This window comes from Ursus maritimus, unplaced genomic scaffold (genome assembly GCF_017311325.1).
Source record: "Ursus maritimus isolate PB19 unplaced genomic scaffold, ASM1731132v1 scaffold_13, whole genome shotgun sequence".
NCBI lineage: Eukaryota > Metazoa > Chordata > Mammalia > Carnivora > Ursidae > Ursus > Ursus maritimus.
This window is the reverse complement of record NW_024423675.1, coordinates 53,620,951-53,643,859: the sequence shown is the minus strand read 5'-3', so window position 1 is coordinate 53,643,859 and position 22,909 is coordinate 53,620,951. Positions and strand designations below refer to the sequence as shown.

Here is a 22,909-nt window from a genome sequence, read left to right as displayed (position 1 = left end):
CATCTTTACCCATCAGCGACACAGCCTTACAGATCCAAAAGCCACTTTCACAAACATTTTTTGAATTCCTTTTCACAAAAATGAGAATGTGAAGAATACAGGGAAATCATTAATATTTTTCATTTTATGAATGAGATAAAGAAAACTCAAGAAACATAGTTGGCTTTTGTCAGCTCTAAGAACTAGTACAACCTGAAGCCTGGGCTTGTCCCAGGATGCTCATTCGAGCTAAGGCAGTCACGGAAGGTGCAGGAGTCAGGCAGAGCCCTCCAAGGGGGTAATCGGAGCAGCAGCAAGTCAACGAATAACTTTGGAGATAAACGTCAATAATTACTGAATTGTAAAGAAGTGTCAATGATTAACAATGTTCTTATTGGGAAAAAGAGAATGTTCATTTTATATACAAAATAAGAATGATCCAACTGGATTTAAGAACATCAACTCTGAAACATTAGGCTGTCCCTCCCAACAACCTTGTTCTCTTCCTTAGCCATTGCAGATTTGTCATCCATGAACATATATACATTTTACGGGGAATGATTTTTAATTTTGGCCCGCCCTGCCATTTGGGCAAATGAGGTCCAGTTGTTTATTATTCACCATAAGAAGCAGAATATCCTTCATTTTGTCTGTGATATACCTTATTTAAGATTTGAGGGACATCATTTCTATTTATTTCAGACCAGAGATGAGCTTAAGGTCTTGGTGAACAGTTTTGTGTTCTCCTCAAACACACTCCTTCTAGTTTTATAGACTTTGATCATTTTCCCAAGCCAATGTCTTTCCTGGCAAGAATCATAATCAATTTAGTCTTTTCTTCCACCTTCCAAAAGCATTCAAGTTGTTACGTTCTGGATGTTCTCCAGCTCAATTATGCCTCTTTTGATCTTTGTCGACTAAAACTGCATATAATCTTTCAGGTGTGGATGAATCGTAGCTTCCACCAGGCACTTTATGTCCTCTGCTGGAGGATGTCCAGCGTTTTGATAGCCCCTTTGGGTTGTAGTATCACACCGGGTGGGAGCCCTTAGGTGAGAGCTGACAAAGACGTCAGGTTTCGTAGGTAGTCCTGTGGTTGAGTACTACTTCCCACAAAAAAAAAAAAAAAAAAAAAAAAAAAAAAAAAAAGACAAAAGAAAGAAAAGATCAGAGTCACCTACAAACTCAGGGACTTTTCTGAGCATTTCTTCCTCTGGATCACTAGTAAAGATGTTAAAACAAATTGAACATTGATAAAAAGTGCCTGTTTATACTTCTCAAGCTGTCTGCCCCTTAGTTTTAAACTGAAAGTAAACTGAACTAAATCAATTCAAACCATGTTTCTAAGTGCAAGGTCAAAACACACAAAGGAAACAAGATTCCCTGAAATAATTGTATGCTTCCAGAAAAGTAGCAATATTTTGTTAGCATGATAAAGAATATCTATCTTAAACAAAGTAGCAAAATTACACTTAGTATAAGACACTTGTAGCATTACTAAAACTTCAAATAAAACAAAGATGCTGTCTATAGCCATTCATTCATTTGACAAATATTTATTGGGTGCTACTATGTGCCAGGTACATGTTCTAAATGTGGGTGATGGGGTGAGAATTAAGACACACTCCCCCACAATAGACTTTACATTACTCAATATTATTCTACATAATGCTATTAAACTTAAAACAGAGGTACGAGAAAAAACGAATACTGTTCAATTATGTGAGTCCCTATTAAGGAAAAGATTGAATTAAGGAAAAATGATTGAAATAGATAAGTTGAGTAACATAAGTATATATAACGCACAAAATCAATAATGTTTTTAAATATTATAACAATCAGTTTAAAACATAGTGGAAAAATTCCATTCAGAATACGAACAACAACAAAAAATCTAGGAATAACCTTTTGTAAAAAATGTAAAAGGCCCCATTTGGAACCAAAGAATTCTCTAAAAAAGAACATTCAGAGAACAGTAACAACAAAAAAAGGCTCTTGGAAATTAGAAACATGAAAACAATGAGGAAGAAACTCAACAGAAAGGCTGGAAGACAAAGTTGAAAAACTTTTCCAGATAGCAGGGCAAAAGCCAAAGAAAAGAAAAGTAAGAGGAACAAAAATAAGACAGACAACTATATTTGGAGGTTCGACAACCAACTAAAGAGTTCCAGAAAGACAGAAAGAGAAAATGCAGAGGAAGAAATCATCAGGAAAGAAGGTCAACCAAATGTTCCAGAATAAGATCTTCGTTTCCAGATTGAGAGGTCCACCGAGTGTCCAGAATAGGACCAGAAAACTGGCACACAGTAGACACAACATTATACAATTTTAGAACATTAGGAATAAGAAGCTTCCATAGAGAAAGATTAGATTTTCACATACGAAGTCAAGAATTAGTCTTCTCAGCAGAGATACTAGAAGCTGTAGTGAAATGGAGAAAGACTAACCTTCTGAAGGGGGAAATTCTTTTGTGGCAGAGACATGTGATGCTCAAAGCACCCAAGTGCTCCATTTCCCAGCCTCCTACAGTTGAGCTTGGCCTGACCAGTTCTAGCCGACAGGATCTCACGGAAGTGACATGCGTCACCCCTTTAGCTCCTCTCTGCCCTGCCACAGGGACACAAAGGTCCTGTGTTGAGATGGCGAAGCCACAAGGTGGATCCAGCCAGGATCTGGAGCAAGCTTCAGAAAGAAAAGAGCCAATGGATCCACTTACATGGATCTTACATCAGCAAGACATAACCTCTAACGTGGGCAGCCATTGAGATTTGGTATCACCCTCGCCTATCCTGATTAATAGAGATAGATTTCCAATCTAGAATTTTACATCCTGTCAAACTATTAGTCAAGGTTAGAATAGCCATCTTCAGAAGTGCATTATTTCAGAGAACTTCCATACCATGCACCTTTTCTCAAGAAGCTGCTGGAGACCAAGGAAAGAGAAAGATATGTAGAGAAGGCAGAATAATGCGTGCCTCCCCCTATCCCCCTGCACCAGGATGCCCAAGTCCTAACCTCCAGAATCTGTGAATGTGTTTCCCCACATGGTAAAAGGGATCTTGAGGTGGGGAGATTACCCTGGACAACTCAGGGACACGCAACATAATCACAGGGGTCTTCATGAGTGGACGAGAAAGAGAAGAATCGGAATTTGAAGATGCAACAATGTTGGCTTTGAAGATGGAGAAAGGGGCCACGAGGCAAAGAATGTCGGCAGCCTCTGGAAACTGGAAAAGGGAAGGAAATGGATTCTCTCATAGAGCTGCCAGCAGGAAGACAGCCTGGCTGACTCCTTGATGTTAGTCCAGGGACACCCATTTCAGACTTCTGCAAGATAATACATTTGTGTTGTTTTCAGCCACGAGGCTTGTGGTAACGGGTTACAGCAGCAGGAGGAAACTCATGCAACATGGGGTGCGGGGGGTGGGGGGAAGTGAACACAGAAGGGGGCACTCCCAGACACATCTGAGCTGGGGGCTGAGCCCAGACCAGAGCTGGCAAGAAGGCCCAGGAGAGACCTCAGCAACCGGACTTCGATACATCCCTAGTGTGTTTGGAGGTGCTGGGATTTACACCACTGGAAAAAAGTCTCACAGTAACTTGGAGGTCAGCGAAAAGTGTGAAAATCAATTTATGAAACAAGACAATTACTTGTTACAAAGAAAACAAAAAGCTGAACGGGGAAGAAAAACCTCATAATGGCCCCACTGCCCCTATTATTTGCCTGGTGTCAGCAGTAGAAACACCGAGTTCTGAGGCTGCCCAAATAACACACACCTGGTTTAGGAGGAGAGGGGCTGAAAAGAGGGGGTGCTGCATGGGGGGCGGTGGGCTGCCATGAAAGTGTTAAATCCTCCCATTCCAACAGAAGGATGTCAACAGATGAAGCGTAAAGCTGAGTAAAACCAAGAAGCAGCATACGCCAGTTACTCGGAGATATGAAAGCTGATCCTCAAGACTGGTTGAAAGAGCATAAGGTAATTGTTTCTGAACAGCAGAAAGTAAGGGGAGGGTGTAGTGGGGTCACTTTTTCACAAGCTAATGAGCCATTTGGTCCTTTAAACTCTGTGCACTATGTATATGTATGACTTTGATTAAACATAAAAAGTACATACGAGGACTGGCAAAATATTTGCAACAAATGATACATAAGGCTTTCATATTCTTAATACACAATAAAGATTGGGCAGGATTGTAAAAAATGCTTTGTTATGGTTGTCTCTTAGGGGTGGTATAATGCATGATTATTTTTTCCTGCTGCTCTATAATTTTCTGTACTTCCCAAATCAAAACAAAATAGGGCATGCATAATTTTTAAAACAAAAAGAACTGATCAGATGGTCAAGGAAGAAATAAAACAAACAAAAAGAATTAGGTAACTATATTGGAAGCTGCTAAAATGTTTAAGTTACTACAACTTTGAAAACCCTCAGGCAGTTGTTACCCTGCCAAAAAAAAAAAAATGGTGGCATGAGTTTTCTTAATTTACTAAAGCAATTTCTTGATTAAATATGCTTTCCAACAACAATTTGCAATTTAAAAATTTTATGCTTCATTTAAAGCGCTTTTTTTCGTTAAAGGCAGCCCAAACCTGACAACATATTAAGTCTGTGACTGTGACTGGTACGGGTTTGGATAAGGTTTGGAGAACATCTTATCAGCAATAACTGGCCCTTGGGCTTTGGGGAGTGGGGTGGGGAAGATGCTAAGGGAACAATTATATAAACCACATATTTTAGACCTGTAGCTTCACAGAATTTTTTTAATTAAAAGAAAAAGACAAAAGTGGAAGATATGCTTAATAGTACTAACCATTTGTTGAGTAAGAAATGGATTCATTATGTTCTTCTTGGGAAAGANNNNAACACATTACATGCTCATAAAACTGATAAATTTAGAAATACTGTTTCTGAACTTGGACACAGATTTCCGTGGAAAGTTGAAATCTCAGGAGGCCATTGGCTGGGCCAAAGACTTCCATGCTAATGGTTAAGGGCTGCGATGAGTTCAAAGGAAGAGTGAAGGAGGAAGACAGGTGACTTCAGGATAAGAAACAATACCTATTATGTAAGGCTGATTTGTTCCCCTTTGGCAGATTCTTTTTTTTTTTTTTTAAATCTTCTAAGCTATTAATTATCCATCTCAAACAAAATACCTAAGTATGAAGTTATTTAGGGTACCCACCGAACTCAAATGCTCTTCAAGTTATTTAAAAATAAAATACTCGAGTCTATAAATTTTCCTATCATTTGCAATGATCAAAAAAAAAAAAATGACAGGGTGGAACGGACTCCTTCAAGGTCATGCTCATCTGAGTGAAACTGATTCTTAACTCCCAGCCTCATTCTGTTCTGCTACTTCTTTCTCTAAACCTAATATATTTATCATGAATCATTAAACACAAACCTATTACCCAGTGCAATTGATTCATCCATAAAATGAAAAGTGACTTCACTTTTGTAGTGTTTTTTAAAAAGGACTTTGGGTAAAGTCAGGTGTGGACACGGAGAACAGCACAGGCTTAAGAAAAGCTAAATGCCAAAGGTCATGGAAGGCTTTGTGTACTGTTCCGAGCTAGCCCAAGGAAGAAAGGGGGTAACCAGGGAACCTGAAAGTTCTTCCACTGGTATCTGGTATGCCACCTGACGTGTAATTAATTGCTTTTAAAAATCCAAAGAAAATAGATGGGGGGTTGGGAGTGAGTCTTACTCTAAGTAATAGCAAACTGAGTTCCCAAAATCTGGGAAAGGCTGTAAATAAGCAATGCCTAGGGTACAAAAGACCCACTGCTGGGTGCTCACCTGTGTCTGGTGCGCTAAGTGCTTTCTGTAAGCTCACAACGCTACGAGGTGGATGGAACGATCCTCTTTTACAAATACAAAACTGAAGCTCAAAGAGCTGAAGTGTTTATTCTAAGGTAACTAGTTATATAGTAGGATCTGAACTGAGGTTTGACTCCAAAATCCATGCTCCTCAGACTCCTAGCCACCAAGAACAAATCTGGAAGTCGGAATGAAGAATTTGCATCTTAAAGGAGTTAACACGTTTTAAATCTCAGGGGTGGACACACTGGGATGTACATCTTATTTGTCTCACGAATTTTTTGTCTTTGGAATATTTCATAATTAATTGATAACTATAAAGAAACTTCATTGTTTCTGCCTTGGATAAAAAAAAGAAGCTCTAAACTTCTTGAGCATGCCATTTTTATTTCCCCAAAGAAAGTCAGACAATGGGGATCTGAGGTTATTTACAACAGGACGAGATGGAGCTGTAAACCCAGAAGGCCCTCTCATCAGCAGCAATGGCTCCAGGAATTGTTGTCAGATAGGAAGCAGCTAGACAAAGTGGGCGAAGCACACATCCAAGTCAGTGCCAGATTTATTTGCTTCTCGCAGGTCTTAACAGACAAGAGGAAAACAAGGTGGATGGCCACCTCTATGTGCTCAAAAATAGGTTCTGAGCGATAGAAACAAGAAATTACTTTATCTCTTGAACCTCAGGAAAAAGTGATTTTGATCAAGGGAGACTGTGTGCGTACATAAAACTCAGCAATCCTGCCCTCAGGGAAAGGGGGGATTTTTGATCCAGAAACCCTCTCCAAGTTGACCAATGCTTGGCCAAGACACCTGAAAGTAAATGTACTTGTGGTATCTTCCGGAAGTCACTTACCTATTAGGATTATTAGATACGTGGGTTTTCCTCTTTAGGCTCTAAACAAGGACTGTAAACCATGGTGTCTTTCCTAGAGAACATTAGAACATCTCCTTTCAGCTAATGTTAGTAAGGATTTATTGATAGGAAAACAAACAAATAAATATGTAGTCTTTCTTAGGAACTCAGTAGTAGTGGTTGTTAAAAGGCAGGCAGAGAAGTCTCCTACAAAAATAGAGACATAGGTGGAACTTTCCAGAACGCTTGGTGAGACGTGGAGCAGCGGCGGCTGCCCGAGCTGCGCCCAGCAATGCTCTCCTTCCCGCTCCCCCACACCGGCCTCGGCCCTCTCACTGGCTTTAGAAAATGGTGAAAGAAACCACTTACTATGATGTTTTGGGGGTCAAACCTAATGCCACCCAGGAGGAATTGAAAAAGGCCTACAGGAAACTGGCCTTGAAGTACCACCCTGATAAGAATCCAAATGAAGGAGAGAAGTTTAAACAGATTTCTCAAGCTTACGAAGTACTCTCTGATGCAAAGAAAAGGGAGTTATATGACAAAGGAGGCGAACAGGCAATTAAAAAAGGTGGAGCTGGTGGTGGTTTTGGCTCCCCCGTGGACATCTTTGATATGTTCTCTGGAGGAGGAGGAAGGATGCAGAGAGAAAGGAAAGGTAAAAATGTTGTGCATCAGCTCTCAGTAACCTTAGAAGATTTATATAATGGTGCAACAAGAAAACTAGCTCTGCAAAAGAATGTGGTTTGTGATAAATGTGAAGGCCGAGGTGGTAAGAAAGGAGCAGTTGAATGTTGTCCCAATTGCCGAGGTACTGGAATGCAAATAAGAATTCATCAGATAGGACCTGGAATGGTTCAGCAAATTCAATCTGTGTGCATGGAGTGCCAGGGCCATGGGGAATGGATCAGTCCTAAAGATAGATGTAAAAGCTGCAATGGAAGGAAGATAGCTCGAGAGAAGAAGATTCTAGAAGTTCATATTGACAAAGGCATGAAAGATGGCCAGAAGATAACATTCCATGGTGAAGGAGACCAAGAACCAGGACTGGAACCAGGAGATATTATCATTGTTTTAGAAGGACCATGCTGTTTTTACTTGGCGAGGAGAAGACCTTTTCATGTGTATAGACATACAGCTGGTTGAAGCACTGTGCGGCTTTCGAAAGCCAATATCTACTCTTGACAACTGAACCATCGTCATGACCTCTCATCCAGGTCAAATTGTCAAGCATGGCGATATCAAGTGTGTGCTAAATGAAGGCATGCCAATTTATCATAGACCATATGAGAAGTGTCGTCTAATCATTGAATTTAAGGTAAACTTCCCTGAGAACGGTTTTCTCTCTTCTGATAAACTCTCTTTGCTGGAAAAACTCCTACCTGAGAGGAGGGAAGTAGAAGAGACTGATGAAATGGACCAGGTAGAACTGGTGGACTTTGATCCAAATCAGGAAAGACGGCGCCATTACAATGGGGAAGCCTATGAGAATGATGAACACCATCCCAGGGGTGGTGTTCAGTGTCAGACCTCTTAATGGGGCCAGTGAATAACACTGCTGCCATTTATATGCGGAAGTGAATGAGTGAAGGACTATAATCATAGCTCACTACTTGCTATTGTTTTTGTTTAAATATTCAACTATAGTAGTGTTTTAAAAGTTAAATGAAGAATAAACTCAAATATAAGAGCTCAAAAAAAATAGAGACATATTTTTTAAAGGGCAACAGACTTCTTTACTGTTTTTCTCTGTTGGTCTCATAGCCCCTGGTCCTGTGAAAATAGGAAGTTTCCTTTTCAAGTAACTTTCTCTTATATGGATTTTTACTGAGGTCCTTTCCAAAGAAAAATATAATATAATAAGATTTTTGTATATTAAAAATACAATTTGAAGAGTACAAATGAATTTCCAAAAGAGGACACTGGAGAGAATATTGAATAATTATATTGGATATAATAACAATAGTATATATTACATAATATATAATATACCTTATATATAATTATATTGGGTATTATATTATTTTTAATATATTATTTTATTATATACTATATATTGGATCTATATAGTATATAATATATATATATTATCTTGGATATAATATTGGATAATAATAAAATAGCTACAGATGTGAGAAGTATGAAGAGGAAAAAAAGAATTACAAAGAAAACTGAGGAAAGGATTTGGGGGGAAAATTTGAGTAGTGTCAAATGTTGAAAAAACCACAAACATGCACTGAAATGATCCTAATGACAGACTTCTAAGGATGGTTTCCATGTTCATTAAATCAAACCAAACAATGCCTAACAGGGCGTAACACTTCATGCTATCCTGGTAATTGAAGATATTAAACTCAACCCAGCTGAATTACTTTCTAGGGCTTTCAAAGTATCACAAATTAGGTGGCTTAAAATAAGAGAAACTTATTCTCTCACAGTTCAAGAGGCCAGAAGTCTGGAATCAAGGTGTCAGCGGGGTTAACTCCTCCTTTGGGGGCTCAGAGGGACAATCTGCTCCATGCTTCTCTCCTAGATTCCCTTGGTTGCCAGCAATCCTTGGTGTCCTTGGCTTGTGGCGTCATAACTCCAACCTCTGCCTCCATCCTCACATGTGTCTCTGTCTCTGTGTCCAGACTTCCCTCTTCATATAGGGACATCAGTCACGCTGGATTTAGTGCCCATCCTCATCCAGTGTTACCTCATCTCAGCTACTACATCAGCAAAGAGCGTACCCCACATAGGGCTGCATTCACAGATTCTGGTGGTTAGGACTTCGGCATTGGGGGGACACAATTCAATCCATAACCCATTCAGAACTGAATCTATGACTCATCACTTCTTTCCTACAATTCAATTTCTCTACTACACAATTATGCCACCATCATCACCATCTGCTAGGCTATCAATATTTTCTCTTTCCTATTAAAGCCAAGCTTCTCAAAGCAGTTCCTATCTTCATCCTCCTGTCCACCACTCCTCAAAACTCAGTAGGGAGGCCTACGTCTTCTCAACCCCTTCATCCCAGACTCTTCGACCTGGGCAGGTGATCCTACGCAACCTTCAGGATACACCTGCAGAGGTCAGGTGGCGTCCCCTGTTCTCATTCTATCACAGCACCCAGCAACTGACTTACTGTATCAGATCGGGCCTATATGAGATGCTAGCCTGTCCTTCCCACTAGACTCTAAGCTCCTTGAGGGCAGGTTCTGTGCCTTCTACAGTCTTATAGTCCCAGCACCGAGCACAACACAAGTTTAGTGCATAAATAGTGCTTGAATGAATGAATGGTTGTCTGTATAGGGTCATTTGCCCTCAAGAATATCTCACCTGCAGAACTGCATGCTCCCATAGTTTTTGATTCTTTAAAACCTTGAGCTGCAAGTAGATTGTAAAGTATTAGATGGCAGAAATTATCTTCAACTATTTTTTTGTGTCTTCCTGGTCCCTTGCGTAAAGTAGGCACTCAAAAATTAATTGATACTAAAAGGAAATTAGTTTCTGGGGTGGCTTGGGAGGTAAAAACGACTAACCTTTACTGAGCGACTCTTCACTGCCAGACTACCACTATGTATTATACAAATGTCATTTCAATTAACATCACTACTTCTCATTCATTTGAAAATTGCTTGCTCAGCATAATAAATTATAAAACTTTTTAAATAGAATTTTAAATCCTAATACTACCTAGCATGTTACTTTATACAGAAAAAATAGTATGTAAGTATTATCTTACATATCAAAATACTTTTATATACAAACGCAGGCATCAGCAATATATACTAACCCTCTCTGTATTATCAGGATCCACTGAACCCAATTTTAGTTTTTTAGGTTTTGGGGTTTTTTTGAACAGTTCTAACTATCTGTGTGTATTAACATTTATTTTTTTAAGATCTTATTAATTTACTTATTTGAAAGAGAGAGGGAGGGAGCGGGGGAGGAGCAGAGGGAGAGGGACAAGCAGGCTCCATGCTGAGTGCAGAGCCCATTGTGGGGCTTGATCTCATGAGCCAGAGATCATGACCCGAGCCAAAATCAAGAGTCAGAGGCTTACCTGACTGCACCACCCAGCCACCCCTGTATATTAGTATTTCTTGACTTCATTCTTCCTTAGAATGTTCCAAAGAAAATATACCTTATTTTTTAATAAAGAGAAAAAAACTCATTCTACCCTACAGTTATTATCAAATAGGTCCCTATTATTACAAGTATATAATCATAATTATAAAAATAGATATAATATAATTACCATATATTAGGGTCTACCGGCCTCTTTTAAAAATTTAAGATACTATGGGATCTTAATAATTTTATTTTTTCTCTATCTTGAGACACTTGCTTTTTCATCATCCTAGAATAATTACCTACCAATTATGCATCAATTATTCCCAAATATGCTTTAAAAAGACCAAAGTAGTAGAAAAATGGAAGAATGATGGAACGGCCTTAACTACATGGCTGTTTAGTGATTATCAGGATGTTCTATTCTGTGCTGTCCAATACAGTAGCCACTAGCTGCATATAGCTGCAAAGAATTTGATATGTAGTCAGTGCAAGTGAGAAACTGAATTTTTAAAATTTTTTGATTAATTTAAGTTCAATAGCTGCATGAGCCAAATGGCTACTGTCCTGAAAAGGGTAGGCCCAGAAGAGTAATCCACTGGGGAAATACATCATCACTACTGCATTTTACTGTGTTGCCCAAGGACTGCATCATCTTTCCAAAAGACATAAAAGAAGACTGGAGACACCGTCTTTGCAGTTTGCTTTGTAGTTCGCTAACTTTCATTAGCGTGGAGACTTTAGAATTTTTATTCCTGTCTATAATGACAAACGAAGAAAACTGACAGAGGGAGAGGTTTCACAAGCATTGGAGGAACCAGAGATGAATGCTAGAGTTAGCCAGCACCTCTTGAGCCTCTCGAGACGATGATATTGACCGTGAAAGGGAAAACTACAGACTCTGAGCTTTCAGATGATGACATTCTGGATTAATTCTCTCAAATTCAATAGTTGATGAGGGAACAATGTATTTCTAAAGATAAAATTTATATATTTTTTAATTAATTAATTACATTTACATATATTTTATATATGGTGTTCCCATGCAGTTAGTCATCAAGAGGAAGGACTTTGTCAAACAATAGTTTGCAACAAGTACCTGGACCATCCCATTTTGCTAAATGGATGTGGGACAGTGTTCTTTTATGATATTTGTGCACCAGAATGTATTATATTTGCAATTTGTAAATGGACAAATGCTGAAGTCCCTATGTATACAGAAGGGACTAGAAGGGAAAAGATGAGGTAGAAATTAAAAATTTACTAGATTGATAAAAAAATGTTTAAAGGGTCCACTGGGGGCACCTGAGTGGCTCAGCCATTAAGTGTCTGCCTTTGGCTTGGGTCATGATCCCAGGGTCCTGGGATCAAGCCCCACATTGGGCTCCCTGCTCGGCAGAAAGCCTGCTTCTCCCTCTCACACTCCCCTTGCTTGTGTTCCCTCTCTTGCTATCTCTCTCTGTCAAATAAATAAATAAATAAAATCTTAAAAAAATAAAAATAGAAAAATAAAGGGTCCACTGGACCTGAATAGTAAATGGTGATGACTGTTTTTTTCTGGTATACTGCGATTTAAAAGCTATCATGTAGTTAAGCTACCAGATATCTATATGAAAGATATATCTATCTATATGAAAATTCCAGAAATAAGGTAAAAAATTATTATATTTCTACTTAAATAGGTCACCTTGAAATGATTAAAACAGACCCTGGGGCTACACAGCCCTGGGTTAGAATCCCAAGTCCAATACTTAGTACCTGACCATTGGCAAGTTATTCAGCCTCTCTATGAACTGGTTCCCTCATCTGTAAAATAAGGATTAAAAAATTACTTCCTCTCTTGGAAATAAAAAAATACCTTGAGACAAATGAAAATGGAAACGCAACATTCCAAAATCTTTGGGACACAACAAAAGCAGTTCTAAAAGGGAAGCTTATAGCAATACAGGCCTAACTTGAGAAACAAGAAAAATCTTAAATGAACGATCTAACCTTACCCCTAAAAGAACTGGAAAAAGGAGAAGAAACAGAGCCCAAATTGGTAGAAGTAAGACAATAACAAAGATCAGAGTGGAAATAAATAAAATAGAGACTACAAAACAATAGAAAAGATCATTGAAACTAAGAGCTGGTTCTTTGAAGAGATAAACAAAATTAATAAACCTTTATCCAAACTCAACAAGAAAAAAGAACTCAAATAAATAAAATCAGAAATCAAAAAGAAGTAACAATCAACACCAGAGAAATACAAACGATTATAAGAGACTACTATAAAAAACTATATGCCAACAAATTGGACATCCTCAAAGAAACAGATAAATTCTTAAAACAAACAATCTTCCAGGGCACCTGGGTGGCTCAGTTGGTTAAGTGTCTGCCTTTGGCTCAGGTCATGATCCCAGGGTCCTGGGATCGAGCACCACATTGGGCTCCCTGCTCGGTGGGGAGCCTGCTTCTCCCTTTCCACACACCCCTACTTGTGCTCTCTCTCAAATAAGGAAATAGAATCTTTTTTAAAAAATACAATCTTCCAACTGAATCAGGAAGAAATAGAAAATCTGAACAGACGAGTCACTAGTAATGAAATTGAGTCACAAGTTGAAACACTCCCAACAAACGAAAGTCCAAGACCAGATGCTTCACAAGTAAATTCTATCAAATATTTAAGGAGGAGTTAATACCTATCCTTCTCAAAGTATTCCAAAAAAATTAAAGAGGGAGGAAGGAATGCTTCCAAATTTATTCTATAGGGCAGCATTACCTTCATACCAAAACCAGACAAAGACACTACAAGAAAAAATTACAAGTCAATATCCCTGATGAACATAGATGCAAAATTCCTCAACAAAATATTAGCACACTGAATTCAGCAATATATTAAAAGGATCCCATGATCAAGTGGGATTTATTCCAAGGACGGTTCAATATCTTCAACTTAATCCATGCAATACACTACATTAACAAAATGAAGGACAAAAATCATATGATCGTTGCAACAGATGCAGAAAAAGCATTTGACAAAATCCAACATCTGTTCATGATAAAAACTCTCAACAAAGTGGGTATAGAGGGAACACACCACAACATAAAAAATGCATATATGACAAATCTACAACTAATATCATATTCAACAATGAAAAGCTACAAGCTTTTGCTCTAGGATCAGGAACCAGACAAGGATGCCTACTATAACCAATTTTATTCAACACAGTATTGGAAGTCCTAGCCACAGCAATCAGACAAGGAAAAGAAATAAAAGGCATCCAAATTGGTAAGGAGGAAGTCTCACTAATAGTTTCATTATTTTCAGATGACATGATAATATATATATAAAGCTCTGAAACTCCACCAAAACACTACCAGAACTAATAAACAAATTCAGTAAAGTTACAGGATGCGAATGACTACACAGAATGCTGTTATGTTTCTATACACTAAGAACGAACTAACAGAAAGAGAAATTAAGAAAACGATCCCAATTACAGTTATATCAAAAGAGTAAAATACATAGGAATAAAGTTAACCAAGCAGGTGAAAGACTTATACTCTGAAAGTTATAAGACACTGAAGAATGAAACTGAAGATGAAAGAAACTGAAGGGAAAATATATCATGCTCATGGATTAGAAGAATTAATGTTGTTAAAATGTTCACACTACCCAAAACAATCCCTACCCAGATAACAACAGCATTTTTCACAGAACTAGAACAAATAATCCTAAAATTTATGTAGAACCACAAAAGACCCTGAATAGCTAAAACAATCTTGAGAAAGAAGAACAAAGTGAAGGCATCACACTCCTAGATGTCAAACTATCCTATAAAACTATAGTAATCAAAACAGACACATAGATCAATGAGACAGAATAAAGAGCCCAGAAATGAACCCAGCATTATATGGTCAATTAATCTACAATACAGGAGACAAGAATACACATTGGAGAAAAGACATCTCTTCGATAAATGGCGCTGGGAAAACTGGACAGCTACATGCAAAAGAATGAAAGTGAGCCACTTTCTCACACCACACACAAAAATAAACTCAGACTGGATTAAAGACCTAAATGTAAGGCCTGAAACCATAAGACTCCTAAAAGAAGACGTAGGCAGCAGATTCTTCGGCATCAGCATTAGTGATTTTTTTTTGGATCTGTCTTTTCAGGCAAGGGCAGCAAAAGCAAAAATTAATTGGCACTATAACAAACTAAAAACCTTGTGCGTAGCAAAAAAATTTAACAAAATAAAAGGAAAACCTAGTGAAAGAGAGAGGATATTTACAAATGATATATCTATAAGGGGTTAATATCCAAAGCATAGAAAGAACTCATACAACTGAACACCAAAAAACAAAGAATCCAATTTAAAAATAGACAGAGGGCTTGAATAGACATTTTCCCAAAGAAAACATACTGATGGCCAACAGACACATGAAAAAATGCTCAAATCACTAATCATCAGGGAAATACAAATCAAAACCACCATAAGATAACACCTCACACCACTCAGAGTGGCTAATATAAAAAAGACAAGAAATAACAAGTGTTGGTGAGGATGTGGAGACAAGGGAACCCTTGTGCACTCTTGGTAGGAATGTAAATTGGTGCAGCCACCATAGAAAACAGTATGTAGGGTCCTCAAAAAATTAAAAATAGAAATATATGATCCAGCAATTCCAGTTCTGAGTATTCATTCAAAGAAAACAAAAACACTAATTTGAAAAGGCATATGTACTCCTATGGTCATTGCAGCATTATTTACAATAGCTAAGATATGAAAGGAACCTGTGTCCATATATAAATATACAGGTAAAGAAGATGTGATATATATGTGTACATACATACACACACACACACACACACACACACACACACACACTGGAATATTACTCAGCCTTAAAAAAAAAGAATGAAATTTTGCCATATATGACAACATGGATGGATATAGAGGGTATTATGCTCAGCGAAAGTGAAATAAGTCAGACAAAGACAGATACTAGATAATTTCACTTATATGGAGAAACTAAAAACAAAATAATTAACAAACAAAACAAAAACAGACACTAAATACAGAGAATAAACTAGTAGTCGCCAGAAGGAGAGGGTGGGGGAAGGGGTGAAATCAGTGAAGGGGATTAAGAGGTATAAACTTCCAGCTATAAAATAAATAAGTCACGGGTTCGTAAAGTTCAGCACAGAGAATATAAGTCAATAATACTGTCATAACTTTGCATGGCGACAGAAGGTAACAACACTTACCATGGCGAGCATTGCATACTGTATATCAATTTCAATCACTAGGTGTACACCTGAAACTAATATCATATTGTATGTCAACTATACTTCAATTTTAAAAAATGACTTCCTCTTCCATAGGGTTTTACTGAGACTAAACTTGCACACAAAGTGCTCAGCAGACTGCTTGCCACATAGGAAGGGACAGACATCAGCTATGGATAGTGGTTTTATTTTCCTTGAGCTGCTTAGACCTGCTCTCCTTATCTATCAGACTTGGGAGCCCAACATACGTGAAACAGTGACTACATCCTACTTACTACCACCCAACATTGTCATTGCCGTCACCAGCTGCTCACATGGGGACCCACGGTCCAAGTGAAGTGAAGCAGGAGATGTCAACCCTCAGACGTCAGGCTGCTCTCGGGTGTCGTGAAACCACAGGTGCTGCTGCAGAGGCCCGAGGACCACGGGCTTCCCAGCCCGACCCTAATCTTCTCTTGCATAAGGACTTCTTCCCCCTCCACTCCCCCCCAACCCTGATCTTTAGTTTGAGTGGGCATTACTTTAATGAACTCAAAAACTATACCATAAAAAGGATAAAGAAAAGAGTAAAAATCTCTTAAATCTTGCCATCCAGAGAAAACACTATTGTCCTTCCAGGCTTCTCTCTGTACCCGCAAATCCTATACACGCAACTTCATAAGAAGTGCGATCCCCTATCCTGGCTGCTGCACATCTGGTTTTGTTCTCAAGAATATCTTTCTAATTCATTCAATAGGGATCTACGTGTTCATTCTTAGCCGGGCTCTAACCTTAAGCCATGTGTTCCGCGCACATAAAGTGGTAGTAAAAAGTGGTTAACAGAAGAAAATATTAACATCTGCCTTTAAATAATGACTTAGATTAAAAACGGAGGTGAGCTGTGAGGTTAAAGTGGATTTTAAAAACAAGTAAAAAATCAGAGGCATGTTGGTTCTTTTTTATGAAAATCCTGGCGAGGAGGAAGCCTGGGCTCTATGTGCTTTGTGGCACACACCCCATTCCCTAAATGGCTATTACTGGTGGAATGTGAAACTTGTGGAATGAACTTTTAATAAAATGAGAACTCGCCCGTAAACCTCAGTACATTTTCAGGGTTTAAAAACCTTATTCTATCTAGATCACAGCTCTTTCGATCTTGGCATCAAAAAGTTATTTCTGAATGCTAAACAAATATGAAAACGGTGGGTCTGCCCTCCGACCTGCTCTCCCATGCCAGGCTGGGGGTTTACTCTAGAGGCCACACACGTGTGAGTCCATCTCCTCTGGATGCCACCATGTCCCTGGAGACCCCAGGGGTCTATAGACCAAACCAATCAAGGCCCCCACTTCAGGGGACATTCAAGGGACCTTTATCTGGGAGTGTGACTTTATCACTTCTGGGATTCATTTCCACCCTGGCAGAAGTAATAGCATGGATGAAAAGATGTTAACATACCAACATTATTTTTACTCATTTTTATAGTCTTCTTATTCTGGCTACTGCTTAGAAAGTCAAAAGACTGTTTTTGCTACTCCACTCCTAGATAATGAAAATACAGTTATAGTAAAAGAATCTGTCTCATTCTGCTGGTTGACAGAGATTATATTCACAATTCTGAACTTGGAATAGAATTGATAAAAATGCATTTAGACTGAAAGTGGTCTAAAATAATCTGATATGACCTGATCATTTCTGGGTGTCACAGGGAGCTCTGGCTGGGCATGGGGGAAAGGGGGTGTGAAGACCAGATTGCAGGGGCAGGTGGAGGTAGAGCCAGTGCAACCTCCACAGGAGCAAGAGGAGAGAGTCCAGCAAACATAGAATCCAGGCACCAAGGACACTAGCAAAGAGGCAGGCAGGATGGCCAACTCAGCAAGAGCAAGGACCCTAGGCAGACTAAGGAGGTGGTCCCATGCTGGTCACCAAGGATTGAGTTCAAGAAGGCAAGTTTATTTAAAGTGGGCCTGGGTCTCCTGACTAGACAAAACCCCATTTATAAAACCTGAAACTCAAAATAATGGCCCAGCATGCCATTGGGAGAAAGAGCTGATGGGTCCCACAAAGCCAGCCTCACCCCCTTTTCCTGCAGAGCAGAGGGTGGGAAGGGTTCACCTGGCCCCACCTTGGGAGAGAAGTACAGTTAGTGGTGCAGGAATCTAGCAGGCCATCCACACCATTCTTCCCCCCCCCCCATGCCCACTCATCTTCCCTCTCAGGCAGGTTATTGACCAAAGAAAATTCGTTTTCACTGTAAGAAGAGTTACAATAGTGAGTCATCATTACATCATTACATTAATAAGTAGCCTTTATATAATAAGCCGTACCACTCTCTCTAGGCTATCAGCAGTAAAAACAACACAGAAAATGTCCAGGGACATTTTTTTCTTTGGATTCATGGCTTTTAAAGCAGTGGTTTGCAAACATGGTCCCGAGAACAGCACCATCAGCATCCCTGGGGAGCTTGTTAAAAAGGCAAGTTCTCAGGTTCTACCCCAGACCTACAGAATCAGACACTCAGGGGTCCGGGCCCAGCAATCCGTGTTTTAAGAAGCCTCCAGGAAACCCTGCTGCAAGCTCCAGTTTAAGAACACTGGCCGAGTGGAAGGAACCTGGGCTGGGAGCCAGGAGACCTAATTCACATTCCAGCTCTGGATTCCATGGTCCAATTCAGTGAAATTTACTGAATAGTCACGATGTGCTACTGCAAGGATGGGAGGATGCCAAGAGGAGCTAGACATGGTTCTTATCCATGCACGGTATCAAACTTCCATATTCTTTTGCTCCTTCAGGGTAGGGGCTATTTTGTTCTGTTCCTCTTGCTTTGTTTCACATTTGTATTCACGGTGCCCGCAGCATCACAAGCACCCAATATCTATGCAGTGGACCAAGTGGTAGAGCCAGTTGCAACTGTGATAAATATCACTGGGCCATTCATCAATAATCTTAATGTTCCTCCAGTCTAGTTAACACGAGCCACTGTGCATTTGATGCTTATTGCGTGCCAGGTGCTGAATGTCATATATCAGCTCATTCAATCCTTTTAGATGTCTTACGCTGTGGGTAGTATTGCTAATTCCACTTTGCACATCAAAAAACAGAGGCTCCTAGTATTAAGTAATTTGTCCAATGTCATACACTGAAAGTGGCAGAGCTGGTGATGCCCCCAGAAATACTTTATTTCAAAGCTCATAGTCTTACAAATAGTAGAGTACTTCCTCAAATCCCACAAGCTCAAAAGCCAACTTTGGGGTAAATTTCCAGCCTCTAAGGTTAGTGGGTGCTTAAAACTCTACTTTGCAGGTCATCATCTTAAGCGGTCCAAGACTGTCTTCATTTTTCTCATTTTTTGGAATATCGACATCTGCTGTTCATTGAGCATGAGAGAGTAAATAGTGGTGGAGAACCACACTGGTATGTCACTGGACCATTCTGACCCTTAAAAATCGGCCCAAAACGGCTATAGGAACACAAAAGTGAGTGCACAGGCCAGGCTAAGGCAGCCTAGAGAGGGCATTGAAAGAGAAGGCCAGTTCTAAGGGGTTGAGCCTTGGATGGAGCACCCCAACTGAGGCAGGCCAGAGAGAAAGGGGCAGACATGAGTCTAGCCCCTACGCCCAAAGGTATGGGGAGACCAGGCTGTGAGCATCCGATCATGGGCCACTGTGGATGCAAAGGGGACAAAATGGCGCAGCAAAGAGGAGAAGCTGCCAAAGATCTTAAGTTAGTCGAAGGTAGCAGTGCCTGGTACAGCTACAACTACTAATAAAATAACGGTCCTTCCTCCCTCACCATTTTGTTTATCTTCACATACTTCCTTTTTCTCCTCACTCTAAGTCAAAGATGAACTTGATATTTGCCATCTACTATTTTCCTGCAAACAATTCAGGGCCAGGAGGGCTCTGGTTGGGTTGTTGGAGGCTGTAGGGGCTGAGAAAAGAAAAGAGGGATTTATACCACAGGCAAAGACCTTACCTTACTAGGAGGTGGTCCATGATCATCCAAGTAAGTGGAATTTCCTAGGGAAAGAAAGAAGAAAGTTGATGAATCGATACTTTTAAAACCAAAGTGATTTTAGAGCAAAGTCATTGAAAACAAGCATCCTGGGTTTATCCCTATTTAGACAACTGATACCAAAGAAAAATGGGTAATTAGTTGCCAGTTTGGTGGGATTTTGTTGATACCACCCTGCTCGATTATAGGTTCAGCGGTTACAAATACTGTACATATGTTGGTGTGTGTGCACGCATACACACGCAGAAATGCACACCACTATCCCTCACCCAGGATCTGTTGAGTTTACTTGAGACCAGTGGTTCTCAAACCTCAGTGTGCATCAGAATTACCTGTAGAGCTTGTGAAAACACGGATTACCTGGGTCCACTCCTAGAGGTTCAGATATAGTGTCTCAAGAATTTGTATCTCACAACCTCCCAAGTGATGCTATTGCTGCAGATCCTGGAACCATACTTTGAGAACCACTGCACTATTCTCCACTTTGTCTTAATGTTGATTTCCCTTGGTCTTTTCAGTCTCGCTTGCTTTGGAAGCTTGATCTTTCTTTACGAATAGCCACTTACTGGCTTGAGTGTTTTCAGGGTGTATGATTATTATTTCCTAATGAATAAAGACTCAGAGGGGTTAGGATGGAAAGTAAAGGTCACTGAGTTTCTTTTATGTAGCAGGTACTCTGCTTAGTGCTTTCCATGGTTTCATTTAATTAAAATATCCAAGGTGGGTTATAATTATCCTCACTTACAGAGGGGGGAACAGAAGCCTAGGGAAATCCAGCAATTTGCTCAGGGTCATGCCCTGTTAAACTGCAGAAAAGACAGAAGACTGTTTTTTTCTAGATCGTGTTTGGGCATCTGCTGCTCACCTAAAAAGCCTACCTACCGGCCTTTGCAGAGCCCGGATACCGACAACACAGCCCGGGCACTGACCCCGCAGCCCGGGCCCTGACCTGGCAACACATCTGAGCACCTGGGGGAGCCAGTGATGTGCTCAGTATATGCAAAGGCTCCCCTCCAGGGAGATAACACTTGTCAGTCAGGGGAAATCATCTTTACAAGTAGTGAAAACGACCAGACTTTCTAACACAACAAAGTAAGGTCAATATTGGAAACACACGGACACCTGGAGAGAACAGTAGCTTAAGGAGTAAGGTAAATGTCCCAGTTGAAGTAGATGAAAGGTGAAGTAGATGAAAGGTGCTTTTTTAGGAGAATGCAAAAGTGACTTAGGAAATTGAAATAAAAAGAAGTAGAGAGCACCTGGCTGGCTCAGTCAGAGAGCATGCAACTCTTGATCACAGGGTCGTGAGTTCGAGCCCCATGTTGGGTACAGAGACTAAATATATAAATAAATAACTTTCTTAAAAAAGGGAGAAGTTGGGGCGCCTGGGTGGCACAGCGGTTAAGCGTCTGCCTTCGGCTCAGGGCGTGATCCTGGCATTCTGGGATCGAGCCCCACATCAGGCTCTTCTGCTATGAGCCTGCTTCTTCCTCTCCCACTCCCCCGCTTGTGTTCCCTCTCTCGATGGCTGTCTCTATCTCTGTCAAATAAATAAATAAAATAAAATAAATAAATAAAAAATAAAAAAGGGAGAAGTAGAATTTAAGACAGAGAAAGTTCAAATGGAGAAACTTATCCAAAACATAACGAATAAGTAGGTTTGAGCTTATCAGGGTTTCTCTTCCTTCCATACTGCAGCATTGGCCATCCCTTTTTCTTTGTAGTCTTCTGATCTATCACCCACTTGATGTCCACAGTGACTGTACCCTAACGGGCTAGTGGTATATAGTAAAGGGCCACAGGGCCCAATTTTTGTGCATAAGACACGCAAACACAAATACCTGGCATGCTCATGATTGGGTTATTTTCAGGAAACTTCAAAATGTGAATATGAGTAACGATCTGTTTGATCTTAATTACTGTGCTGCACTCCACTGAGAACACACAGAAATGGGAAGGGAGATCTTTATCTGACTTAATAAAGAGACGTGTATGGAAGAATCCAGAAAAACGACTGCCTAGGTCTAGAGAAATCTTCAGAGCTACTGCTGTACTACAGTCAGTATGGCTGCAGAAGGTTCTCAGCCCCTCCTCCTGTGAATGTGTCCTCCCAGGAGGGATGTGGGAAATCCCATCCAACTGCAGCCATGTTCTCCAGGTATCAATCTCAGGGATCAAAGACAACTCAAACAACTGAGTGTTTCTAAAATACTAGAAGTTTTCATAAGAAACAAAGTTCCTAAAAATGAGTGACTTGAATGGCAGATTGCCCCCTCACACTCCAGACTCGGCTACGCATTGACTCCTTGGCACCTCGGCCTGGATGTCTACAGGCATCTCACACTTTGCCAGTCCAAACACAACTCTTTATTTGCTGCAATTCCCCACCACCCCCCTCCACCACAAATTGCCCCCTCCCTATCTTCCTTATCTAGTCACACAACACATCCCTTCCATTATGGGCTCCAAAGCCCAACAGTCATCCTCGATCCATCTCCTTCCCTTATCCAATCTGTACCAACCTAGTCACAAGTCCCATTGAGCCTTCAAAACATTACTCAAATCTGATCACTTCCCACCAGCCCCTCTGGGCCATCTGGGAGAACCATTGTGTCTTTTCACTGATCACAAATTTTCTCCTTTACCCATACAGCAACCAGAGGGATCTTTTAACCTTATCCATCAGGCCATGCCAACCCTTTGCTTAAAACCTATTTCTCTAAGAACAAAATATTAAACTCTTTCTATGGTCTATACCCCCACATGACCCAGGCCCTGCCCTCCAACCATGCCCGCTGCCAGCCACAACAGCCTTCTCCCAGCTCCACAACACACCCACCTGTTGTCAGCCAGGGGCCTTCTCAATTAGCTCTTTCCTCTGCCAGAAAAAGCTCTTCCCCACCACCATCATTGAGGCTTAGCTCAAATAT

The 22,909-nt window shown here is 40.1% G+C and overlaps 2 protein-coding genes across 5 annotated transcripts in view; one reads left to right on the top strand and one right to left on the bottom strand.

Moving 5' to 3' along the window:
* Window positions 1-22,909, bottom strand: part of UST (uronyl 2-sulfotransferase) — a 303,870-nt gene that overhangs the window by 169,171 nt on the left and 111,790 nt on the right. For all 4 annotated transcript variants that reach the window (XM_040627939.1, XM_040627940.1, XM_040627941.1 and 1 more), the window contains exon 2: window positions 19,941-19,984. In XM_040627939.1, the coding sequence (XP_040483873.1) occupies window positions 19,941-19,984 (44 nt within the window). The remainder of the gene's footprint in view (window positions 1-19,940; window positions 19,985-22,909) is intronic.
* Window positions 6,955-8,194, top strand: LOC103666927 (dnaJ homolog subfamily A member 1-like). Its single transcript, XM_040627942.1, is given in 2 exon segments — window positions 6,955-7,727; window positions 7,729-8,194. Coding segments are annotated over 2 exon segments (1,188 nt in total). The 5' UTR covers window positions 6,955-6,999; the 3' UTR covers window positions 8,189-8,194.